The sequence below is a fragment of the Pelophylax lessonae genome, assembly GCF_965119305.1.
Source record: "Pelophylax lessonae genome assembly, chromosome: 7".
Taxonomy (NCBI): Eukaryota; Metazoa; Chordata; class Amphibia; order Anura; family Ranidae; genus Pelophylax; species Pelophylax lessonae.
Window position 1 is genome coordinate 74950585 of NC_138774.1, and position 25638 is coordinate 74976222.

Below are 25638 nucleotides of genomic sequence, written 5' to 3' on the forward strand. Positions count from 1 at the left end.
GCCAACTCCATAGAGGGATGGGTGCTGTGTCCATCAATGAACATCAGAGAAAATGGATTTTACGGTAAGTCAAAAATCCCATTTTCTCTTTTGTTCATTGACGGACACAGCTCCTTATCTTCTTGACCATTGGGACATCCCAAAGCAGTGTCAAACAAGAGCAGTGGAAAAAGCAAGAAAAAAAATCCCAAGGCTAAGCCGTAGCCAACCTGGTAACGTGACGCTCATCCATAAACAACTGGAGCTCACCTAAAAAAAAAAAAACAATACACCCTCAAAGAGGACCAGGTCCTCTAAACAGCACCCTGCAAAATTTTGCGGCCAAAAGAAGCATCCGCAGATGCCAACACATCCACCTTATAAAACTTTGTGAAAGTATGCATAGATGACCAGGTGGCCGCCTTGCAAACCTGCAGCACTGACACCTGATGACGGAAGGACCAGGAGGCACTAAGCGACAGAGTAGAGTGCGCCCAAACAGGGAAAGAAGGAACCCGACTGACCCCTAATGGAATATGCCTGAATCGCTGTCTGTCTGATCCATCTGGAAATGGTCACAGCAGAAGCAGCAAACCCTTTCTGAGCTTGATCCGCGAGTACAAATAGTGAGTCTGACTTCCTAAAAGACTCCGTAGCTGCCAGGTACACTCTGATTGCCCAAACCACATCCAGGGAATGCAAGGCAATTTCCTTAGGATGTTTAGGCCTTGGGCATAGGAAAGGCGACACAATGTCTACATTCAAATGGAAATCAGAGACGACCTTTGGAAGAAATGATGCACAGGGATGAAGAAATACCTTATCTCTAAGTCACCAAGTAAGGTGAACGACAAGACAATGCCGCCAGCTCCGAAACCCTGCGTGCAGCAGTAATAGGCACCAAAAAAGGCCACCTTCTGGGACAACGTAAGTAGGGGAACCTCCCTAATATTTTCAAAGGGAGGCTTCTGGAGAATTGACAACCAAATTGAGGTCCCCTACAGCAGCAATGGAGACCGCACTGGAGGAGCCAAATTTCGAATTCCCTGGATAAAAGGTACCCAGCAAGGAATGTGTGGCCAATGGACGTTGAAAGAGAACCGCCAAAGCCGAAACCTGACCCTTATGATACCCAAGGCCAGGCGCTGCTCAACCCCTCGTTGGAAGAAAAAGGGGGAACCCCAAGAGACTTACATAATGCAATGTACGTCTTCCAAGTACAATGGTAAATCTTCCCAGGAGGTAGAATTTCTAGACTTTAACAGCGTAGGAATCACCAAGGAATCCCCAATTCTAACAAACCTCTATCCTTCAGCACCTGGCTTTCAACAGCCAAGCTGGTAAAGCCAGCAACTATAAAGCAAGATGGAAGATTGGCCCTTGGGAAAGCAGACGCTCCCTGGGAGGAAGTCTCCAAGGAGCATCGGCAACCAGCTGTGCCAGATTGGCGTACCAAGACTGGCGAGGCCAGTGTGGAGCCTCTAGAATGCGTCTGTGGCATCGGCCAGAGGCTCCAGAGAATGTGCCACAAACCTCTTTACCTTCTTTGAAATGTATACAGCAGAGAGGGCTGGAACAAATCCGTATGCCCACCTTAGAATGCCGGCTACTTCCCAAGCCGCCAGGACACTTCTTGTGCCCCCTTGGTGATTGAAAGACCACTGCCGCGGCATTGTCTGATTAAAGTCGTACCGGACACCCTTGAAGACAAATTGTGCAATGATCCAGACAAAGTCTGATCGCTCGGAGTGCCAGTACATTAAACAGCAGTCAGGAGTCTTCCAGAGTCCAGACCCCCCTGCGCACAATCTGTGCCGAGGATACCTCCCTGGCATCCATGGTGATAACTGTCCAGTACAGGGGGAGAAAGGATTTTGTTGAAGTGCTGGAGAGCAAAGTCACCTCTAGACACCGTGGATTATTGTCCCATTTCACCAGAATCTCTTTTTCCAGAGATCTCGCGTGGAACTGTGCAAAATGGAATCGCCTCGAAGGTAGACACCATCAGACACAGCATCTGCATGCAAGCCCGGAGGGATGATCGTCTGCTGGACAACAGAAGCTGAATTTCCAGAGGAAGAAACACTCTGCCTGAGGCCCAGTCCAGAGTCAGACCCAGATAGTCCAGATTTGTGGACGGGACCAGAGCAGACTTCTGAATATTCAGAATCCAATCAAACTCCCTCAGAGTTCGCAGAGTAACCTTTAAGTTGTCCATCAGAGCAGTCAGAGGCTCCGCTCGCAGAAGATCGTCCAGGTACCCTAGTACCGCGATCCTCCGCTGATGCAACAATGCTAGCACCGGGGCCAACACGTTTGTGAAGACCCGAGGCGGGACCAAAGGGTAAGGCCAAAAACTGATAATGCTCCTTGCCCATGGCAAAGCAGAGGAAGCACTGATGACCGACATACTGGAAAGTGAAGGTAGGCGTACTTGATGTCAATAGAAGTGAGAAAATCCCCCTGATGTAGGGACGCCACTACCGTACGAATGGACTCCATTCGGATCGTCTGTACCCTTCATGCAGAGAAAGCCCTATGCGCAGGTCTGGAAGAGCCTGCTCGTGGCTTGCCAGACCAGGTCCTCTTGGAACCTCCGGTGGAGGCCCTGAAGGGCTTTGATCCCTTGTCTTGAGACCCTGAGGGACAAAAAGGGCTCTTATGAGCCGAGAAAAATGGCCCACGCCTATGACAAAGCTCCTTGCCCTTGGTAGCCAGTGGAAGAAGAGTACTGTTCCCCCTGTGAGACCCTTAATGATGTCATCCAATGAAGCTCCAAAAATGCTATCTTCTACAGGGGGGGGGGGGGGGATTAGATAAGGCCTTCTTAAAAGTCTGGTCCGCAGACCAGCGTGTTTCAGCCAAATCATACGCTGAAAGACCACTGCTAATACAGACAGCCTAGAATCAATGAAGCCGCATCCAAAGAGACATCACAGATAAACTGTAGTCCCTGGACCAACTGATCTGCCAGTTCCGCAAAGGCAGGGGGAAGTTGCTTCACCTCCAGTTCCCGGCATAAATATTTAGCCCACTCGGTTGAATTTGCGACACCAGGGCAATAGTAAATACTAGCCTAAGTGCCGAACCAGCCACAGTGAACATATGGTGGGCCAGAGCCTCCGCCAGTCCTTTCAGCCGGATCTTTAAAGGCCGGGGACTCCTCAACCGGAATTAAGGTAGCTTTATTCCACCTGGAAACTGGCAAGTCTGCTACAGGTGGGACCATCCACTTTTTAAGCAGGGAATTCTCATAAGGATACCTCATAGCAAAACGCTTAGGGACCACAAGAGTACATTTTGAACAACCCCACTGTTTTGAGACAATATTGTCGAAGTAAGCTGAAAGGGAGAACACCCTCTCCACTTTGGAGGGCCTGTGGGTATCAAAAGGGAACAGCGCCTCCAATGCAGCACCAGCTGCAACCTTTTTTTTTTTTTTTTTCAAGTTTCACGCACTGACACAATCCGTGCATCCACCAGCGCCTTTCCATGCATGACTAGAGAAGCAGAGGAATCATCCTTACTATCTGAGCACTCAGGGTGTATAGACACAGACCCAGTAGGGTGACACGTGTCTGCGGCGGCTGAAACAGATTCAGGATCTGATGAGACAGATGAGGCAGGGGACGCTATATACTAAGCTCACCCGGAAGACATAACAATCAGGGGAGGGCCGGCAACCGCGATCCCGCAAAGAGGACGCTGACCAAGGGCCCACGAAAGGACCACCTACTGGACCCCGCAAAAAAACAAGGGGGTCGTCCTTCGAGCCCCTCCATAGAGGCCCGCATAAGAGGAAAAAGCCCCCTTAAAAGGGGGCTGCCCACCGTGACGTGGGCACGATGGCTGGGTACCCTGATGGTCCCGCAGCGCTAAAAAGGGGCAGTTGCCCTACACCATAATGGCGGTATGGCTGCCATCAAAAAAATTAACCGCCCTCACAGCGCCACCCCTTCCAAAGCAGGCACCAAGCTAGACGCATGGCCTAGTTGACCGCAGCTTAAATTTTTGTGGAGGCCTAGCCACAAGTGCACTGATCCCAGTCAGGCTGACGCTCAAAAGAGAGGGGGCTTTGGCTAACCTCAATGTGGCCATCCTCCAAAGGAGGCACCCGACCGCATGGCCTAGTAGGCTGCAGGTCACGGCCTAAATTTTTGTGGACGCCTAGCCGCTTGGGCACGAGCCCCAGCGGAGCCGACCATCCAGGGGCAGCAGAGGTAAAAGAAGATGCCCAAAGGGAGGGTACCCTTTGGGCATCTTCAGCCACCCTCACTGGAGCCGCCCCACAAAGCTCCTGACCAGTAGGCCTGCAAAGCCACGGCCTAAATTTTTGGCCAGATCCGGCCACGTGAGGGCCGGACCCGTGGATGCTAAACCTCGCTCAACTCCTCATTGCGCACCAGAAAAAAACCCGGTCAGCAGCAACTCTAACAAGCCCCCCTTAAGAGCCTGTGGCAAAGGCCAGCTCATAACCTCACCCAGGGAGGAAAGGCAGAGGGGTCAGAAGACCCACAGTGACAACCCAAATTTTAGAGGGGCTGGGGGAAAGGAGGGGAACCCAAGGGTCCCATCAACCCAGGGAGGGGCCCACGTCCTCCTCAAAACCCTCCAGGGGAGGAGGAAGAACAGCTACTTACCATATCAAGAACAGGATGGGCACCGCTCCTGACAGGCCACCGCTCCATTGGAATGGGGGGCTGTCGGCCAGGAGGAATGCTGCGACTCAGGCCGAGACCCGGTCGTATGAGCCCTTGCGAGACGTTTAACTCACAGGCCAGCCCCCGTCCAGTGGGGCTATGTCTTGGCCGACCAAGCACAAAGTGGAGTCCAGTGCACACTCGCTGGCCAGACTGGGGGGACCCTCCGGATCTAGATTATCCAGTCTGTCGCCCAGTCCAGCAGAGGATTCTAGATTCTCACAGGAACAAAACAAAGATAGGAAAAAGTTCAATTTAAAAGGAAAAAATTGCCAGGACTAGAGATCCCAGCAAGGAACTAGGTCCTTACTGCTGACTGGGCAGAGAAAAAGTGCCTATAGCTGAGAGTGGGAGTATACCCCTTGGGTCACTGCCCCATAGGCGTAGTCAAGCTTTATCATGCCTAGTGTCCTACTCCTGTAGGGGGCAGTATAACCTAATGGTCAAGATGATAAGTAGCTGTGCCTGTCAATGAACAAAAGAGAAAATACATTTAATCCATTTTGGAACAAGGCTGTAACATAATAAAATGTGAAAAAAAGTGAAGCGCTGTGAATACTTTCTGGATGCACTGTAATGCTGGAGTGCTGTGAAGTGGCTCTTCAGCTTACGCATGTATTTACAAATATGTGCAAACTAAGCCCTTATTCTTAACGCAAACGGTAAGGCAGGATAATTCAGTTGGTTGCTGGCTGGCTGGTAAGTGACCTGGGAATTTTCTTTGGTTTTGTTTTACTTATTTGGTTTCAGCCTATACGATGGAGGGATGTAAAAGCAAGTAAGACATCCAGTATTGATGAGGTACATACCTGCGGCTGGTTTTGGACCTGGGCAGCCGGTACAATCTGAGAGATGCCTTTGCCAACAACTTGGATTTGCAAGGAGCCCTTTCCCAGGCTGATAGTAGGCACTGAGCTGATCACTCCGGTTTTAGCCTGAATTGGAATAAACCATAACAAAGATGTATCCTTTAGGTGTACACTTCTTTTTCTCTATGTTTTCACATTCCCCATTAGGTAAACATTCTTCTGGTATCAGGATTGTGTAGTCAGTACAGGTCCTCACCTGGGTCTGCACAGGAACAGAAGTGACAGGTTTCCCCTGTACCACAGACGTTTTCACAGTCGTGTTGGGAAAAACAGACGCATCTTGGGGTCCAGGAGCAGCACCTGTAGACAATCCCAGAAAAAACATAAGTCTTGCAGCACGCAGGCTCTTATATATAACTATGCACAGTATAGGATAAGAAGGAATCAAAATAAGAATGTTGTACTAACTGTAAAATCTTTTTCTTGGAGTCCATTAAGGGGCACAAGAAGTCTTTACCTATGGGTTATACGGTTACCTACAGAAGGATCAGATACTGGCAAATCAAAGATTTGATGTAGGCCAGCTCAGGATTACTCTTCCTACTTACCAGCAGGCCTCAGTTTTACAACAAAGCAGTAGCGAGAGCATGATCAAACACACAGATGGGTGGGGACGAGTGTCTCTCAATGGACTCCAAGAAAAGGATTTTATGGTAAGTAAATAAATACAGTTTTCTTTCCGGTCTATTGAGGGACACAGGAAAAAACACATTTATTTTTGAAGGTTCAGGATGTATCCAATCCTAGCAACGTCTGAATGATTAAATTAAATGTCCGATAAAGTCTGTACCAAGTGTTCCATCAACAGGAGGCCATCTAAATAGCAAACAATAGGGATGCAACCAGAACATAGCAGGGCTAATATTGGGGCCAGCGCCTTGGTGAAAGCCCAAATAGTAGGGCAGCAAATTGAAACTACTGTAGACCTACAGCAAAGTGCAGAAAAATCTGATTTTTGTCTTAGTGTAAAATCCATTTCTCTGATGTTCATTGGCGGACACAGCTCCTGATCTTGTTAACCATTGGGTTATACTGCCCCCTACAAGACTAGGACACTAGGCAGAAAAAAAGTCTGGCTACACCTATGAGCAGTCCAACAGTCCCAGGGGGTATACTCCCTCTCTCTGCTATAGGTACTTTTGTTACAAGCAGTGTCAGAAGAATTACAACTCCACAGAGGGGTGGGTGCTGTGTCCATCAATGAACATCAGAGAAATGGATTTTACAGTAAGTCAAAAATCCCATTTTCTCTTTCGTTCATTGACTGACACAGCTCCTGATCTTCTTAACCATTGGGATGTCCCAAAGCAGTGTTAAACATGAGGGGTGGGAACTGCAAAAAATAAATTCCCAAGGCTTACTTTAGCCAACCAGGTAAACAGGAGCTCAACCAAAACAACTGGAACTCACCTGAAAAAACAATACACCCTTCAAAGAGGACCAGGTCCTCTAAACAGCAGCCTGCAAAGCCTTGCGGCCAAAGGAAGCATCCGCAGATGCCAACACATCCACTTTATAGAACTTTGTGAAAGTGTGCACCAATGACCAGGTGGCTGCCTTGCAAACCTGCGTCAGTGACGCCTGATGACGAAAAGCCCAGGAGGCACTGAGCGCCCGAGTAGAGTTGACAGGGAAAGGAGGAACCTGACCCTTGATGGAATAGGCCTGAATCACTGTCTGTCTGATCCATCTGGAAATGGTCACAGAGGAAGCGGACAACCCTTTCTGAGGCCCATCCATAAGCACAAATAGCGAGTCTGATTTCCTAAAAGACTCCGTAGCTGCCAGGTACACCCTAATCACCCAGACACACACATCCAAGGCATGCAAAGGAATTTCCTTCCGATGTGTTGGTCTGGGACACAGGGAAGGAAACACAATGTCTTCATTCAAATGAAAATCTGAGAAAACCTGAGGAAGCAACGACAAACAGGGACGAAGAACCACCTTATCACTGTGAACCAAGTAAGGTGAACGACAGGTAATGAGCAAATTCCGACACCCTGCATGCAGAGGTGAAAGCCCCTACCTTATGGAGAACTGAGAGCACCAAATTGAGGTTCCCAAGGCGGCAACAGAGATCGCACTGGAGGGGTAAAGTGCCTAACTCCCTGAAGAAAAGTATGCACCAAGGAGTATGTGGCCAAGGGCCGTTGAAAGAAGACAGCTAAGGCCGACAACTGACCCTTGATAGTACTCAGGGCCAGTTTCTGCTCAACCCCCCGTTGAAGGAAGGTCAAGATCCAAGCCACTGAAAAAAGAGCGAGGATGAACCCCAAGAGACTCACACCATGCAAGGTACGTCTTCTATGTACAATGGTAGATCTACCTAGAAGTAGATATCCTAGCTTTTAAAATCGTTGGAATCACCGACTCGGAAAAAACCTCTATCCACCAGCTACTGGAAAAGAGAAATGGACAGAGGGCGCACCAGCCTAGCGCATTATCTTTAAAACAAATTTATTGTAATATATATACACATTATACTCACAAAACGATTATGAAACACGGGCAATAAGCAATGAGGGACCACCAGGGGTCTCCAATTGGCATCCTCAGCTGCCGCAGGAGGTGGATGTAGACCTCCAAAAAAACGCTTACGCGTTTCGGGGTGTTCCCCCTTCATCAGAGCTCTCTGATGAAGGGGGAACACCCCGAAACGCGTAAGAGTTTTTTGGAGGTCTACATCCTTCCACGGCCTGCGGCAGCTGAGGATGCCCAGTGAAGACCCCTGGTGGTCCCTCATTGCTTATTGCCCGTGTTTCATAATCGTTTTGTGAGTATAATGTGTATATATGTCTATTACAATAAATTGTTTTAAAGATAATGCGCTAGGCTGGTGCGCCCTCTGTCCATTTCTCTTTTCCAGTATCTGCTTTGGGTTACCACGACCCGTTGAGAGTGGCAGCACAGCTTGAATTTACTACAATTTGACCTGAATCGCATTTTCAGGATACCAGCCGCAAGGCCACCCATCAAGCCCAGGAGTCATTTGCTCTTTGTACTCTATCCATCAGCACCTGGCGTTCAACAGCCAAGCCGTAAAAGCCAGTGTCTGTAAACCAGGATGGAAGATTGGTCCTTGGGACAGCAGATGCTTCCTGAGAGGAAGCTTTCAAGGGACGTCGGCGACCAGCTGCACCAGATCGATGTACCAAGCCCAGCGAGGCCAGTCCCGGGCCACAAAGATGACCAGAATGCCTTCTGCCTCAATCCTGTGTAGAAGTTTTGGCAGAAGCTTGAGAGGAGGGAAGGCATAAATCAGACGATACTGACCCCACAGGGCCGACAGCACAGTCCTGGAATCCGCCAGAGGATCCCGAGACCACAAAGCTCTGCACCTTTCTGTTGAGCTGGGACGGCAACAGATCAACCATGGGGATGTCCCACCAGAGACACAACTGATGAAACCCCTCCAGATGATGAAGGGACCACTCCCCTTGGTCCAATGCCTGCTGACTGAGGTAATCCGCCTGGCAGTTTTCCATCCCCCGGGAATGTGTACGGCAGAGCGGTCTGGAACTAACCGTTCTGCCCACCTTAGAACGCCGGCCACCCCCCTTGGTGATTGACATAAGCCCTGGATGTGGCTTTGTCCGATTGAATGCGCTTTGGACATCCCTGAAGACGATCCTTCAAATTTTCCAGGCACAGTCTGATCGCTCGGAGTACCAAGACATTGATCGGTAGTCTGGACTCTTCCAGTGTCCAGACTTCCTGAGCAGAAATGTTGCAGAGAATGCCTCCCCAGCTGGACAAGATGGCATTCGTGGTGACCACTGTCCAATACAGGGGGATGAAGGATTTGCGCAGCCAAAGCACGAAGCCACCATGTCAGGGACTCTTTTATACCCAAGGTCAGCAGGATCCGATTGTCCAGATACTGCGGATTTTTGTCCCATTTGGCCAGAATCTCCCTTGCAGGGACCTCATATGGAACTGTGCAAACCGAATCGCCTCAAAAGGTAGACCCCATCAAGCCCAGCAACCGCATGCAAAGTCCAGAGGGATTACTATCTGCTGGACAGATTAGTCCAGCGTAGTGGAAGACTCAGTTCACAGAAGGAGGTCGCCCAAATATGCCAGTACTGCAATCCTCCATTGGTGTAACAATGCAAGTACCAGGGCCAATACTTTCGTGAAGACCCGAGGTGCAGAGGCGAGACCAAAGGGTAACGTTGCAAACTAACGCTCCTCTCCCACGGCAAAGCAGAGGAAGCGCTGGAGACCAACACATATTGGAATGTGAAGGTAAGCGTCCTTGATGTCGATGGTGGCAAGAAAAATCCCCCTGATGCAGGGAAGCCACCACCCTGCGAATGGACTCCATTCTGAACTTCAGCACCCACACAAAGCAGTTCAGCGCCTAGAAGTCCAGAATCGAACGCACCTTGCCTTCCTTCCTGGGGACTGTAAACAGGTTTGACTAAAACCCATGAAAAAGGTTCTGAAATCTTAACTGGGACCATTACCCTTTAAAGTAAAAGGTCTTGCACCGCCCCAAAAAGAGCCTGTAAGCGTACCGTGGACAGTCACACATTGAAAGGAAGAACCTTTCCAGAGGGTAAGAACGAAACTCGATCTTGTAGCCGAACCAAATGACCTTGGGGACCCACCTGACTTGTACAAGGGGAGTCCACAGGTCCGGGAACCAGCAAAAACGCCCCCCACCCCAGATACGGTTGAGGAGGCACGTTGCTGACGGGGCCTTATCCACAGGTCTGGAGAAACCCGCTCTGGACTTGCCAGACCAAGTTTACTTGGATTATCTAGAGGAGGCCCCGAAGGGCTCCGATCCCTTGTCAGTCGACCCTGAGGGACGAAAAAACTTCTTATGAGCCAAGAAGGAGGGCCCATGTCTTCGACGAGGGTCCTTGCTTTAGTAGCCTGGGATGAAGGGTACTCTTCCCCTCCGCGAGACCTTTAATAATGTCATCCAGGGTAGCTCCAAACAGGCGATCTCCTGCAAAGATCAGTCAAGGCCTTTTTAGAAGTCTGGTCCGCAGACCAGCATTTGAGCCAAAAGATACGCCGAAGGACCACTGCCGAAACAGAGAGAATAACCACTAGGGGAGCCGCATCCAAAGACACCACAGATAAACTGCAGCCCCTGGATCAGCTGGTTAGCCATCTCAGCAAAGGGATGGGGGAGCTACTCCCCCCTCCTGGTCACAGCAAAAAAGCCTAGCCCATTCGGTCAGAGTCTGCAACACCAGGGCAATGGTGAATATCGGCTTCAGTGCTGAACCAGCCAGGGTGTACATATTGTGGGCCACAGCCTCCACCTTCCTGTCAGCTGGGTCCTTAAAGGCCAGGGACTCTTCAACCGGAATCATGGTTGCCCTATTTAATCTGGAAACCAGAGGGTCCACTATGGTTTGAACAGTCCACTTCTTAGGAAGGGACTCCTCATAGGGGAATTGCCTAGCAAAATCGCTTAGGGGCCCCAGGGGGACACTTTATTCGTCCCCACTATTTAGTGACAATTCTGTCAAAATAGAGGAGGGGAAAGGGAACACCTTTTCCCCTCTGGATGGCTTGTGAATGCCAAAGAGAACCTGCGCCTCTGCCGCAACTTCAGCTGCGTCCTCCATCTTTAAGGTCTCACGCACAGCTACATTTAGTGCGTCCACCAGCGCATTTTCGAACGCGGTTGCAGAAGTGGAGGAATCCTCCTCACTATCTGAGGATACCGGGCGCGTGGTCGCAGACCCAGCAGGGTGACCAACGTCCACAACGGCTGAATCAGATTCAGGATCTGATGAGACAGTTGAGGCAGAGGTAGGCTGGAGGCTCTCACCCAAAAGCCACCCCCACCCGAGACAACAAGGACTCCAGACTGCTGTCAGTGCATCGATAGATGGATGGGACCCGGAGGACACCACAGCCTCAGAGAGGGGATCAGGTGGGGAATTGTGCTCCAAAGACTCCATGAGTCACCAGGGGGAACCCACAAAAAAGTTTAAAAACACTGCTAAGGGACAACCCCCACCGCAGAAGTCGCCAACCAGAGGGCTCCACTGTCATGGCCGCCGCTTTTTTAATGGCAAACCACTGAAAAAATGGTTGCCGGACTACACAAACATGGCCGCCGTGCATTAAGAACAAAGGGGAAAAGAAAATGGCGGCCCCGTGCGGCACCACGAAGCTCCCAGAAGGGATCCCTAGGCCTCAGAAAAACGGAAAAGGCCGGGGGCGAACCCCCCCCCCATCTATCCATCGCCAGCAAAGCACCCTGCCCCCATCCTAGGAAGTAAACCAGGCCACCCCACAGCCCCAGCATCAGTGAATGGGGGAGGGGCAGATGGGGGCGAGATGGCTCACAGGGACCACCAGACCGATGAGGGGGGTGCCTAACAGGAAGGAGGGGAACCCAGGGGTCCGATCATCCTATGGAGGTACGTCCACCCCAAAATCCTCCAGGGGGAGAGGGGGGACAGTTACTTACCATACCAAGAACCAGGCGAGCACCACTCCAGACAGGCCACTGCTCCATTGGAATAAGGGGCTGTCGGTCAGGAGGAACACTGCGACTCAGGCCAAGGCCCGATCGTATGCGACCATGTGAGGCATTTAACTCGCAGGCCAGCCCCCGTCCAGTGGGGCTATGTCGCGGCCGACCTAGTGCGGAGCTGAGGTCTGCGCGCGCTCGCTGGCCAGACTGGGGGGGACCACTGGATTTATATTATCCAGCCCGTCGCCCAGTCCAGCAGTTAATTGTGGATGTCACAGGAAAAAATCCAGGAAAAAAAAAATTCTATCTAAAAAAAAAAAAAAAAAATTGCCAGGACCAGAGATCCCAGCAAGGAACTAGGTCCTTATTCCTGACTAGGCAGAAAAAAAAAACCTAAGTACCTATAGCAGAGAGAGAAGTATACCCCCTGGAACTTCCCATAGGCATAGCCAGACTTTTTTTTCTGCCTAGTGTCCTACTCCAGTAGGGTGCAGTATAACCCAATGGTCAAGAAGATCCGGAACTGTGCCCGCCAATGAACGAAAGAGAAAAGTTGATGCACCAGAAAGAAGAGAAGAGGACATGCAGGCATGCATCCTTCATGTCCACAGAAGCTACAAAATATGCCTGGTGAAGGGAGGCAAACACCAACCTGGCAGATTCCACCTGGAATCTCTGAGCTTAAAAGAAGGTGTATTCAGTGCTTTGAGATCCAGGATTGGGCAGATACGCCCCTTTTTGGTTCAGGGACAGTGAACAGATTGGAGTAAAATACCTGAAATGGTTTTGCCACAGAAACTGGGACAATGGCCCTTTAATCCAAGAGATCAGCAAGGGTTTAGTAGAAGTCTACTAGCTAATCTCTGCAGTGACACAAAGTTGGAGTCGAAAAACCAAAGGGGCAGGGAGCAGAACACCAGTATGTAGGACCTGGAAACCACCTCCAGAACCCAAGCATCGGAGATGCAAGCTCTCCAGGTGTCTGCAAAGATTACCAAACATCCCCCCTTTGGCAAGTGGAGGGAGGCATGTCAGAGAATTTAGCTCACGTGGAGCCAAGAACTTGCACATGCACTGGGAAGCCAAGCTTGGGGAGTCTGAACATGGATGGTACAGAAGGGGGGAAATAAAAATGAGAGTTTAACAGGCAGAAAAGATTTCTTCTTCAACCCATATGGTGGTAGTTTTGTTAAGCTGGGACACTGCTGGCCCCACAGAGGGGATAGATGTGGCCCTTTTCTTGCTTTTATCCAGCCCTTGGGACAGGATTTCATCCACTGATGCCAACAATGGGACCCTCCCAATGAGCCAAGTGGGGAGGCCCAATTCCTCCCAATGACACTAATGTTGGGGTACAATTCTTCCCAATGACACCAACAATCGGGCTCAATGACACCAACGATAGGGTACAAATGCTACCAGCAACACTAACAATTAAGCCCAATGACACCAGTGATTAGGCACAATTTTAACCACTGACACCAACGATGGGGCACAAATCCTCCCATGGACACCAAAGATGGGGCATTCTTTGTTCCCACTGACGTTGGGACCCCTTCTACTCACACTGGCGACAGTCCCACTGACGTTGGGACCCCTTCTACTCCCACTGGCGGACAGTCCACCCCCCACCCCCCCCCCCCGGGTTAGACCACTGCTTTAAAAAGTCATCCTCAAACTGATACAAGGCTATTAAACATTATAAGGGAATAAAAATGTTGTAAGGGAGTTTCCAATCTCTGTAGAGGAAGACTTTGAAAAGTAAGTGCAAGGGGAAAGTATTTGAGGTCTTAACAGGCTGATCCTCTATTTCTAGAGTGATGTGTACCGCATCAATAAGAGCTAAAATGGTCTCTTTAAGTTTAATGCGTAATGGCAGAAATCTACAACTACTCAAAAGCAAGTTTATTTGGCAAGGACTAGAGCGACTCAGAACAAGAATAATAAAGCCTGATTGATGGCTCGCAGGCCGCAGGCAGATCAATGCGAGAATCTACAGGGGGAGGCAAAGGAGCATGCTTGTGGCCTATACTGTCACAGTTATAGTATTTACTTAGAAGATGGGATAGACTTTCAGATCCAAGGAAAACATGGTTCCAGACTGGCTGTATCAGTGAATGTGCTTCAGGCAGCGCCGGTGCTGTCAGCTGAGTGTACCCGTTGCAGCAGGACTGTCCCCTCCAAGTATTTAGAATCAGACATATTGCAGTTAGGCAACCGAAAACCTCAGGGTAATAGAAAAGGCCTCAGGTAAATCACACAAAACTGTAAAAGCAAGTGAGGGTTGGAGGGCTGGAGGTGACCACATTCACAGTGAGCAGCAGGAAAAGACGGAAGATCACAGTTCCATGTGTTTTTTTCCACTGAATGGCAAGAAAGAGAGGGAACATGCGACACTCCACCCAGCAGATGACAGCCCTCAGTCCCCCAGACATAAATCCTTCTGTAATCAAAACCGGTGGAAATTGGGGTTTTTAAAGTCGCCCAGCAACTAAGTGAATGATTTAGCGCCTGCTGCTCAGCCCAGTCAGCCTACACAACGAGTGAGTCTTCAGAAACATGGCTAGCACAGAAGCAATGCCAATAACTCTGGACCTGGAAAGAGATCTGTTGCTAGTTTTCTGCCAGAATGTGACCCGGAATCCAGTGCTCAAGGTCACTTCTAGGCAATCCCTGAAACATTCAGTCCAGTGGGATCTGGATGCGGCACCTCATAAGCCAGGCTGAAGATGGCAGCACCGGAAAGCTGCAGATGACAAGACCAGCTTTATCAGCCGCGTAGAGAAAAACCCTAACTGAAGAAAAAAATTAGGCTAGTAAAAAAGGAGGTAATCTTTTAGCAAAACAGAAGACACCCATCCTCCTAGGACACTACAAAAAAAAAAAAAAACTAAAGCATGCTGGTAGTAGAAGAGGTTATCCTGGGCTGGCCCAAAGTTTATTTTATTTGCCAGTGTCCAATAGTCTTGCAGGCAGCAGTATAACCCAAAGATGATTTCCCCTGTCTCTCAATGGACAAGAAAGAAATACGGAGATACCTTTTTTTCCCCCCAGTTGTAAAGCAGTCACATGAATGCTAATGAGTGGTGGGAGAGGTGGGGGCAAAGACTGCTTGTACTTGCACTGGACGGTGAGGCACTGTCAATCAGTACATAGAGGGCTGGAGTATGGGCATGTCAGTATGTGATGTCAAAGGAGGACTCCAAAGCTGGAAGCTTGCCAAGCACTTGCATTGTGTCCTGCTGTTCCCTATGAGAGATGCACTGCACATGTTTGCCAATGCAATCCGGGGTATGAACTCATGGATAGAATTGACAGAAAGGAGCCAGGAGCTACTGAATACATAGAGGACCCAACAGGATCACCAGATATTTTTGGTTCATGTGCATCTACACAAATAAAAAAAATCAATCGTAAAAAGCACTTTACACAATGGACTTAAGTATTTATATTTTGGGCTTATATACATTTTATTTTGGATCTATGCTGTGTCTGTACCTGCCCCCACCAATACATTATTATAAAATTACACATTGATGCAAAGGAAGGAAAATTCTTAATCAATTAAAGGAGTTCTAAAGTCTCATCGTTTTTCACCTTCATTTTCATTCTTTGCATTAAGGTGAAAAACCTTTTCTGCTTCACCTGCCCCCCAGACCCCCCCCCCCCTTTTTCTTACCAAACCCGATTGTTCCAGCGACGAGCACGACCCCGGTGGCTCATGCCGCTGTGTCGGGTCCTCATTGGATAGATCAAATCCAGTGACACAGGAGCGGGAGGCAGGGCCGAGTCCTGCTGTCTGTGACAATGGACGCAGCAGCAGGACTCAGAAGCGCGCCCGCACGGGTGCCCCATGGAAAGCAGCTCTCCGTGAGGGCACCCAAATAAGAGGAGCAAGGAGCGACACCGGGGCACCCCAGAAAGGTAGGATCCAGGCTGCTCTGTGCAAAACCCTTGCACAGAGAAGGTAAGTAGAACATGTTTGTTATTAAAAAAAAAAAAAAAACCTTTACAATTACTTTAAGAGGTTCTTTTCATTTCGGATTCAGACACAGGATTCTAAGGAGAAAGGGTGTCCCTAGACTTTTATTCTTTTTTGTGGGCTTATTTATAACATCAGGCGTAAACAGCCATACGCGCCCCCTGTGTGTGTTAGAGCTGTGATCAGAACATCTCCTTCACCTACTGTTCATTGAGGCATACAGGCCTCCTCCCGTTGTGTTCATGTACACTTAGCAGTTTTGTCAAACACAGTGCACAGCATCTCAATAGGACTTTGCTCAGCAAAACTGACAAGTGCAGCCCAATGCAGGCAGGGGTGAAATGGCCTCTTAAGAGACCTTTTACATCTGTTCTTCACATCGAGGGGATCCACAAACAGGAAGTTCTTTCCCCTTAAAGAGTCCATTTTATGCACTTGCATTGTGATAAAAGAATGTAGATGCAAACATGGTAATGCTTTAAGGTCAACTGAAATTTTAGTTTAAATAAGCTATAAAAACTCCAGCTGCATCAAAACAAAAGGCGTGCAAAGTCTTAGGCTATGGCGGTCTTAGAAACCTCTGAGCAATAATGCCTGTAGGCTTCCAGCAGCTATACAGCTGAACCTTTGCTTTCTGTATGGAAGCAGTGGTCTTGTTTATCCTTCTCACTGATTGGAGAGCTGTGACTCCGTAGCGAGTGTGACAGACATTTGCAAAGGGATCACTACTTCCCAAAAGCATGCATGCTGGCAAGGCAAAGGCTTTCTACTTGGGATGTGGCAAATTTTTAAAGAAAGCAAACAAACTTTGCAAAATAGGATTTTGACTTACCGTAAAATCTATTTCTCTGATGTTCATCGGACATAGCTTCTGATATTCTTAACCATTAGGTTACACTGCCCCCTACAAAAGTAGTACACTAAGCAGAAAAAAAGTCTAGCTATGCCTATGGGCAGTCCCTGGGGGTATACTCTCTCTCTGCTATAGGTACTCAGTTTTGTTACAAGCAGTGTCAGAGAAAATACAACTCCACAGAGGGGTGGGTGTTGTGTCCGTCAATGGACATCAGAGAAATTGATTTTCTGGTAAGTCAAAAATCGCATTTTCGCATTCGTTCATTGATTGACACAGCTTCTGATATTGTTGGGAGGTCCCAAAGCAGTGTTAAACATGAGGGGTGGGAAAAGCAAAAAATTCCCAAGGCTAAAAACAGTAGCCAACCAGGCAACAGGGGCTCAACCAAAACAACTTGAGCCCACCTGAAATAAAACAGTACACCCTCAAAGAGGACCAAGTCCTCTAAAAAGCAGCCTGCAAAACCTTGGGGCCAAAAGAGGCATCCGCAGATGCCAACACATCCACTTTATAGAACTTTGTGAAAGTGTGCAGTGACAATCAGGTGGCCGCCTGCAGACCTACATCACTGGCGCTTGTTGACAGAAGGCACTGAGCGCCCAAGGAAGTGCGCCTTGATAGGAGAAACCTGTCTGATCCATGTGGGAATGGTCGTAGAGGAAGCAGACAACCCCGTCCGAGACCCATCCGTAAGCACAAATAGTGAGTCTGACTTCCTAAAAGACTCCATAGCTGCCAGGTACACCCTAACTGCCTGAACCACATCCAAGGCATGCAAGGCAATTTTCTTAGGATGTTTTGGCCTGGGACACAGGGAAGGCAACACAATGTCTTCATTCAAATGAAAATCAGAGACGAACTTTGAAAGGAATGACGGACAGGGGCGAAGAACCACCTTTTCTCTGTGAACCACCAAGTAAGGTGAACAACAGGATAACGCCGCCAGTCAACACAATATCTTCTTTCCCACCTTCTGAGACCACGTAAACAAGGGAATCTCCCGAAAAATCTTATTAAAGGTAAACTTCTGGAGGACCGAAAGCACCAAATTGAGGTCCCAAGGCGGCAACAGAGACTGCACTGGAGGAACCAAATGGCAAACACCCTGAAGGAAGGTACGCACCAGGGAGTGTACAGCCAAGGGTCGTTGAAAGAAGACCGCCAAAGCTAACACCTGGCCTTTGATGGTACTCAAGGCCAATTTATGTTCAACCCCTCCATAAAGGAAGTTCAAGAGAAGGAGAATGAGCGAGGATGAACCCCAAGGGACTCACACCATGCAATGTACGTATTTTCTACATACGATGGTAGATCTTCCTAGAAGTAGATTTCCTAGCTTTTAACAGCGTTGGAAACACTGGTTCAGACCAACCCCTATCCTTCAGTACCTGGCTTTCAACAGCCAAGCCGTCAAAGCCAGCGATTGTAAAGCAGGGGGGAAGATTGCCCTCGGGGCAGCAGATCCTCCCCGAGAGGAAGCTTCCAAGGAACGCCGGCGACCAGCTGCACCAAATCGGCGTTCCAAGCCCGGTGAGGCCAGTCCAGGGCCACTAAGATGACCGGAATCCTTTCTGCCTTGATCCTGCATAGAAGTCTTGGCAGAAGCTTGAGAGGAGGGAAAGCGTAAATCAGATACTGACCCCACGGGCCACCAGCGCGTCTGTGGCGTCCACCAAAGGATCCTGTGACCGTTCCACTAACCTCTGCACCTTTCTAATGAGCCGGGACACCAACAGTTCCACCTCAGGGGTGCCCCATGGGAGACAACTGATAAAACACCTCCGGATGAAGAGACCATTCCCCCTGGTCCAACGGCTGCCGACTGAGCTAATCCGCCTGCCAGTTTTCCACTCAGGGAATGTGTATGGCGGAAAGGGCTGGAACGAACGTTCTGCCCACCTGAGAATGCCGGCCACCTCCAGAGCCACCAGGACACTTCTTGTGCCATGTTGGTGATTGACAAAAGTCACGGCTGTGGCATTGTCTAATTGAATGCACACTGGACATCCTTGGAGATGATCAGTCCAATGTTCCAGGCAGTCTGATGGCTCGGAGCTCAAGGATATTGATCGGTAGTCAAGGTTTAGACCCCCGGAGCAGAATTTCTGTTGAGAACGGCTCCCCACCCCCACAGGCTGGCATCCATGGTTACCACTGTCCAATACAAGAGGAGGAAGGATTTGCCCTGCCGGAGAACTAAGCCACCAGATTTGGTTGTCCAGAGACTGCAAAGTCTTGTCCCATTTGATCAGGATCTCCCTTGCAGGGACCTCGTATGGAACCATGCAAATGGGAACACCTCGAAGGTAGACACCATCAGGCCCAGCACTCGCATGATAGCCTGAGGAATGACCATCTGTTGGACAGCAGGGGGCGAATTGCAGCCTGCAGTTTCTGAAGTTTGTCCAAAGGAAGGAGTAATCCGGCTAAGGCCGAGTCCAGAGTCAGACCTAGATATTCTAGTATTTCGTGGAAGGAACCAAGGCAGGCTTCTGAAGATTTAGAATCCAGCCAAACTTCCTCAAGGTCCATATGGAGGTCTCCAGGTTTTGCACCAGCGAAGTAGGAGACTCTGCTCGCAGAAGAAGGTCGTCCAAGTAGCTCAGGACAGCAATCCCCTGCTGACGTAACAAAGCTAGCACCAGGGCCAACACTCACATGAAGGCCCAAGGAGCAGGGGAGAGACCAAAGGGTAATGCCACAAACTGATAATGCTCCTCTCCCACAGCAAAGCGGAGGAAGCGCTGGTGATCGACACATATTGGAAAGTGAAGGTAAGGGTCCTTGATGTCGATGGGAGGCAAGATAATCCCCCTGATACAGGGAAGCAGCCACCATGTGAACAGACGACGTTCTGAACTTCTACACCTGCACAAGCATTTCAGCGCCTTGAGGTCCGGGATTGGACGCACCTTGCGTTCCTGTCTGGGGACTGTAAACAGGTTTGAGTACAACCCCTGAAAACGTTCCGAAGTCGGAACCGGGACAGTCACCCCTTGAAGTAAAAGGTCTTGCACCGCCCCAAAGATAGTGGACCGAGGACAGTCACACGTTGAAAGGAAAGAACCTTTCTGGAGGTAAGAAGAAGCTATCTTGTAGCCGGACCGTATGACTTTGTGAACCCACTTTGCTGGTTTCGGGACCTGTGGACTTCCCTGGTACAAGACAAGACGTCCCCCCACCCCAGATACGGGTGAGGGTGCACCTTCGAGCTAAATGGGCCTTGTCCATGGGTCTGGAGAAGGCAGCTCTTGACTTGCCAGACCAAGATCGCTTGGATCCTCCAGAGGAGGCCCTGAAGGGCTTTGATCCTTGCCCTTAGTAGCCTGTGGAAGAAGGGTATTCTTCTCCCCCGCGAGACCTTTAATGATGTCATCCAGGGTAGCACCAAACAGGTGATCTCTTTGAATAGGAAGATCAGTCAAGACCTTTTTGGAGTCTGGTTCGCAGTCCAGCTTTTGAGCCGAAAGGAAGCACTGTCAAAACAGAGCAGAGCCACTAGGGGAGCCGCATCCAAAAGAGGTATCACAGATAAACTGCAGCCCCTGGACCAGCTGGTCTGCCAGCTCAGCAAAGGCAGGGGGAGCTGTTTTTTCTCCAGGTCACGGCGTAAATGCTTTGCCCACTCAGTCAGAGTCTGCTACACCAGGGCAATTGTGAACAATAGTGCTGAACAAGCCAGGGTGTACATATTGCAGTACACAGAAACAAAGAGATCAGCGCTAGACTCAGTGGATATAGGGGAACCACAGCCAACATCAACCAATATAGTTTATTGAGAAATAATAGTTGAAATTAAAATCCAAACTGGCATGAAGCCCTTGATGGATGAGGGGTGAACACCAAGCATCACCGCCGGATGGGGTCCGCTATGTGATGGGGGAAGCTTGAGCTGGTAAATTGCACAGGGGGTGGAGGGGGACACACCGAACCGGCCGGTGTGCACTGACACTTCCTCCTTCTACCTCCTGCGATGCAGAGTTCAGCAGAGCGGAGTGGATGCGTGCAGCCGGAGGAACCGGAAGGACGTCACTACCGAAGTGATGAATTCAGAGCCAGCTTGACTGGCAAACAATGCCCAGTTGCCGTGAAGCTTAAAGTGGTTGTAAAGTCAGGCGGGTTGTTATCTTAATGCATTCTATGCATTAAGATAAAAAATCTTCTGTGTGCAGCAGCTCCCCTTATACTTACCTGAGCCCCATCTCAATCCAGCGATGTTGCACGATTGTCTCAGCTGGCCAGGACTCTCTCGCTCATTGGCTAAGACCGCAGCCGGCACCATTGACTCCCGCTGCGGTCAAAGTCAGAGAGCCAATGAGGAGAAAGAGGGGGCCGGGCCAAGCCGCAGCCCTGTGTCTGAATGCAGTGGCTTGGTTCAGGTTCACCCATAGCAAGCGGCTTGTTGTGGGGGCACTCTGCAGGAGGGAGAGGTCAGGAAATGCCAGCAAAGGACCCAAGAAGAGGAGGATCGAGGCTGCTCTGTGCAAAACCATTACACAGAGCAGGTAAGTATGACACGTTTGTTATTTTTAAACAAAAAAAAAAAAAACTTTAGTATCACTTTAAGTACCTCATAAGTATTAAGCTCTATCATAAGTTTAATCAATAATAAAGTCAGGCTGACCTCGGGCAAATTAAAAAATGAAACAGTAACTACATGAATCTTAAGGGCCCGTTCACACCATTTGCAATGGGCCCCCTGGGCAACACAGGTAACAGCACAAAGACATTGCTATTTACTCGGTATGCTATGACTTCAGTTCACACCACTGAAATCCAGTGACACTTAAGAAACCTTATTGAAAATTTCACTTTTTTTTTTTAGAAAAGTAAATTGCATGGGCACTGCTCCTCCTAGTGCACACCATTGGCTGCATGTGCAGCAAAGCTGCGAGAGTGAATGACCCCCCTACCCTATTTCAGGTGTAAAGTCTCATGTCCTACATTACACAGCTCCTCATGTATCATAATGTATCACTAACTTATGTAATGTACAGTAAGTCCATAAGGTTCCATCTGTGCAAAGTAGTGTAAATAAATAACACTTTCACAGTACAGCACAATAAAAGACATTTGTATGCCACTACGCCATCACTTAGGTAAGGGGTCTCCACACTTTCTAAACAAAGGGCCGGTTTATTGTCCTTTGGACTTTAGAGGGGCCAAACTGTGGTCAGTGGAAGTAGAAAACAATGCCCTATCTTTGTTATGGTATTAGGGGGGCAGGGATACTGCCCCATAATTGTTGTCGAGGGGCAGGGATACCAGCCCATGGTTGCGGTCAGTGGGAGGAACAGCGCCCCATGGTTGCGGTCAGTGGGAGGAACAGCGCCCCATGGTTGCGGTCAGTGGGAGGAACAGCGCCCCGTGGTTGCGGTCAGTGGGAGGAACAGCACCCCGTGGTTGCGGTCAGTGGGAGGAACAGCGCCCCGTGGTTGCGGTCAGTGGGAGGAACAGCGCCCCGTGGTTGCGGTCAGTGGGAGGAACAGCGCCCCGTGGTTGCGGTCAGTGGGAGGAACAGCGCCCCGTGGTTGCGGTCAGTGGGAGGAACAGCGCCCCGTGGTTGCGGTCAGTGGGAGGAACAGCGCCCCGTGGTTGCGGTCAGTGGGAGGAACAGCGCCCCGTGGTTGCGGTCAGTGGGAGGAACAGCGCCCCGTGGTTGCGGTCAGTGGGAGGAACAGCGCCCCGTGGTTGCGGTCAGTGGGAGGAACAGCGCCCCGTGGTTGCGGTCAGTGGGAGGAACAGCGTCCCGTGGTTGCGGTCAGTGGGAGGAACAGCGCCCCGTGGTTGCGGTCAGTGGGAGGAACAGCGCCCCGTGGTTGCGGTCAGTGGGAGGAACAGCGCCCCGTGGTTGCGGTCAGTGGGAGGAACAGCGCCCCGTGGTTGCGGTCAGTGGGAGGAACAGCGCCCCGTGGCTGCGGTCAGTGGGAGGAACAGCGCCCCGTGGCTGCGGTCAGTGGGAGGAACAGCGCCCCGTGGCTGCGGTCAGTGGGAGGAACAGCGCCCCGTGGCTGCGGTCAGTGGGAGGAACAGCGCCCCGTGGCTGCGGTCAGTGGGAGGAACAGCGCCCCGTGGCTGCGGTCAGTGGGAGGAACAGCGCCCCGTGGCTGCGGTCAGTGGGAGGAACAGCGCCCCGTGGCTGCGGTCAGTGGGAGGAACAGCGCCCCGTGGCTGCGGTCAGTGGGAGGAACAGCGCCCCGTGGCTGCGGTCAGTGGGAGGAACAGCGCCCCGTGGCTGCGGTCAGTGGGAGGAACAGCGCCCCGTGGCTGCGGTCAGTGGGAGGAACAGCGCCCCGTGGCTGCGGTCAGTGGGAGGAACAGCGCCCCGTGGCTGCGGTCAGTGGGAGGAACAGCGCCCCGTGGCTGCGGTCAGTGGGAGGAACAGCGCCCCGTGGCTGCGGTCAGTGGGAGGAACAGCGCCCCGTGGCTGCGGTCAGTGGGAGGAACAGCGCCCCGTGGCTGCGGTCAGTGGGAGGAACAGCGCCCCGTGGCTGCGGTCAGTGGGAGGAACAGCGCCCCGTGGCTGCGGTCAGTGGGAGGAACAGCGCCCCGTGGCTGCGGTCAGTGGGAGGAACAGCGCCCCGTGGCTGCGGTCAGTGGGAGGAACAGCGCCCCGTGGCTGCGGTCAGTGGGAGGAACAGCGCCCCGTGGCTGCGGTCAGTGGGAGGAACAGCGCCCCGTGGCTGCGGTCAGTGGGAGGAACAGCGCCCCGTGGCTGCGGTCAGTGGGAGGAACAGCGCCCCGTGGCTGCGGTCAGTGGGAGGAACAGCGCCCCGTGGCTGCGGTCAGTGGGAGGAACAGCGCCCCGTGGCTGCGGTCAGTGGGAGGAACAGCGCCCCATGGTTGTGGTCAGTGGGATGGAACAGTGCCCCTTGGTTGGTGTCAGTGGGAGGAACAGCGATTCATCCTTGGTGTCCGTGGGAAGAATAGTGTCCCATCGTAGAGAGAGTTCCCGATCTCTGATATCAAAAACGGAATAGAACTTCATTGGTGGTGTCAGTGGAAGGAATAGCGCCTTGTAAGTGTGGAAGGAAAGGTGCCGCAATTGCCGGATAAAGGCAAGCAAAGGGCCACATCCTTCAAATGGTCCGCAATTCTGAGACACCAGATCTAGGAAGGGGTCATGATATCAAACCCTGGGGTATCACAGGACCCTGTACTACCTACAGACAGGCCAATGACTTACTAAAGCTGGATGCCCTGTACATTTATAAAAATTGGACCAAAAGCAGAGCTGTAGCTCTGAGCAGCCTATCCGGTTTACAGTGAAAGAGCAATCTGAATAGTTTTCAAGGACAACTGAATATTAACGCTTATGGACAGTGTTAGGTCAGGCTGTAATATCATTGATATTGCTAGAAGTAGATAGTCTCATTCAACTGGACTTGTTCTGGTAATGTTTTATGGGCGATGCAATTAGGGTGCCTGAGATATGCGTGTGACTATAAATACTGGGTATGTTCCTGACACTCATTAGAGCTGAGCTATTTGAAAGGGTCGTAAACCCTCTTCAACATTACAGAACGAGTCCTGTTAAATGTAGCCAACTTTTACTAGTTATATCATGACCAAAAAATCTTAACTTTTGCAGCCTTGGATTGCCATAGTTAATAAGCGTCATTGCTTTTTCCAGTGAATAAATAACCTTGTCTTACAACAAAGACATCCTTCCACATAACACAAATCCAGCCTACTTACCAGCAGTCTTCATTAGAACCGATGCCTGCTGCTGCTGATGTTGCTGTTGCTGGAGTAGTGTTGAAAGCTGAGCCGCCTGGGTGATGGCTCCCGTCTGCACCTTTGTCAAATCACCGTGTCCCACAGCAGCTTGTTGCACCAACATCTGGCCAGGGGAGTGCCCATGCAAAGAAGCTTGTGTTGGCTGCCCCTGTCCACTGATCAACACTGAAGACGACTGAGCATTGTACTGTCCAGTGAGAGCAGGGGAGGTTTGGGCGCCCCCTTGTGCCTGCTGAGATTGTATCATCAGACCCTGCTGTTGCATCTAGGAAATGGGCATAATAAAGGTAAACGTTAGTTATTTAGCAAGGAAAAATTGCCTAGATTTAGAACATCTAACTACTTGAAGCCTAGTCTCTTTGCAGAGATACAGTAAATACATTCATAAAAGTCTTACTCAACACAGCAGTGCAAAGTGCAGAAAACTGACAATGGCCAATAAGCCTTAGGACTAGTGAAGTTATCAGTAAAATTTAAACTGGTTGTCATTTTGTCACCAGTCTCTGCACAATGTTTGCCTACTACAAGAAACCTAAAACTAACAAGTGTGTGTGGCTTAAAAAACTAGTTGACCTTTAGTATGATTTGCACGGAAAAAAAACAAACCCCTTTAGATTACAGCTTTCCCAGTACATTAATATGCAGTCCTCGAATCTCGGCCAGTCCTTGCAGAACCGGCTGAGATTCGATCCATCTAGGATTTTACTTTTTAAGCTGCTTATGATTAGATGGAAGGATATACCAAGCATTGGACACGTGGCCCTTGAAACTCATGAATGAGTTCGCCCCTCCGTTACCTACCCAAGCATGCACAGTTGGTCTCTTTCACTCCACAGAACGCTAAACTTATTTGAGTTGTCAAGGTGGCACATTCGAAGCTTGATACAGTGTCTTGCGAAAGTATTCGGCCCCCTTGAACTTTGCGACCTTTTGCCACATTTCAGGCTTCAAACATAAAGATATAAAACTGTAATTTTTTGTGAAGAAACAACAACAAATGGGACACAATCATGAAGTGGAACTAAATTTATTGGATATTTCAAACTTTGTTAAATAAA

At 50.1% G+C, this 25638-nt stretch overlaps 1 protein-coding gene across 2 annotated transcripts in view; it reads right to left on the reverse strand.

Moving 5' to 3' along the window:
- The window catches only part of BICRA (BRD4 interacting chromatin remodeling complex associated protein), a 173119-nt gene that overhangs the window by 21327 nt on the left and 126154 nt on the right, over nucleotides 1-25638 (reverse strand). For both annotated transcript variants that reach the window (XM_082263385.1, XM_082263384.1), the window contains 3 exons: nucleotides 24539-24845; nucleotides 5745-5848; nucleotides 5489-5614 (listed from right to left, as the gene is read on the reverse strand). In XM_082263385.1, coding sequence (XP_082119511.1) covers nucleotides 5489-5614; nucleotides 5745-5848; nucleotides 24539-24845 — 537 coding nt within the window. The remainder of the gene's footprint in view (nucleotides 1-5488; nucleotides 5615-5744; nucleotides 5849-24538; nucleotides 24846-25638) is intronic.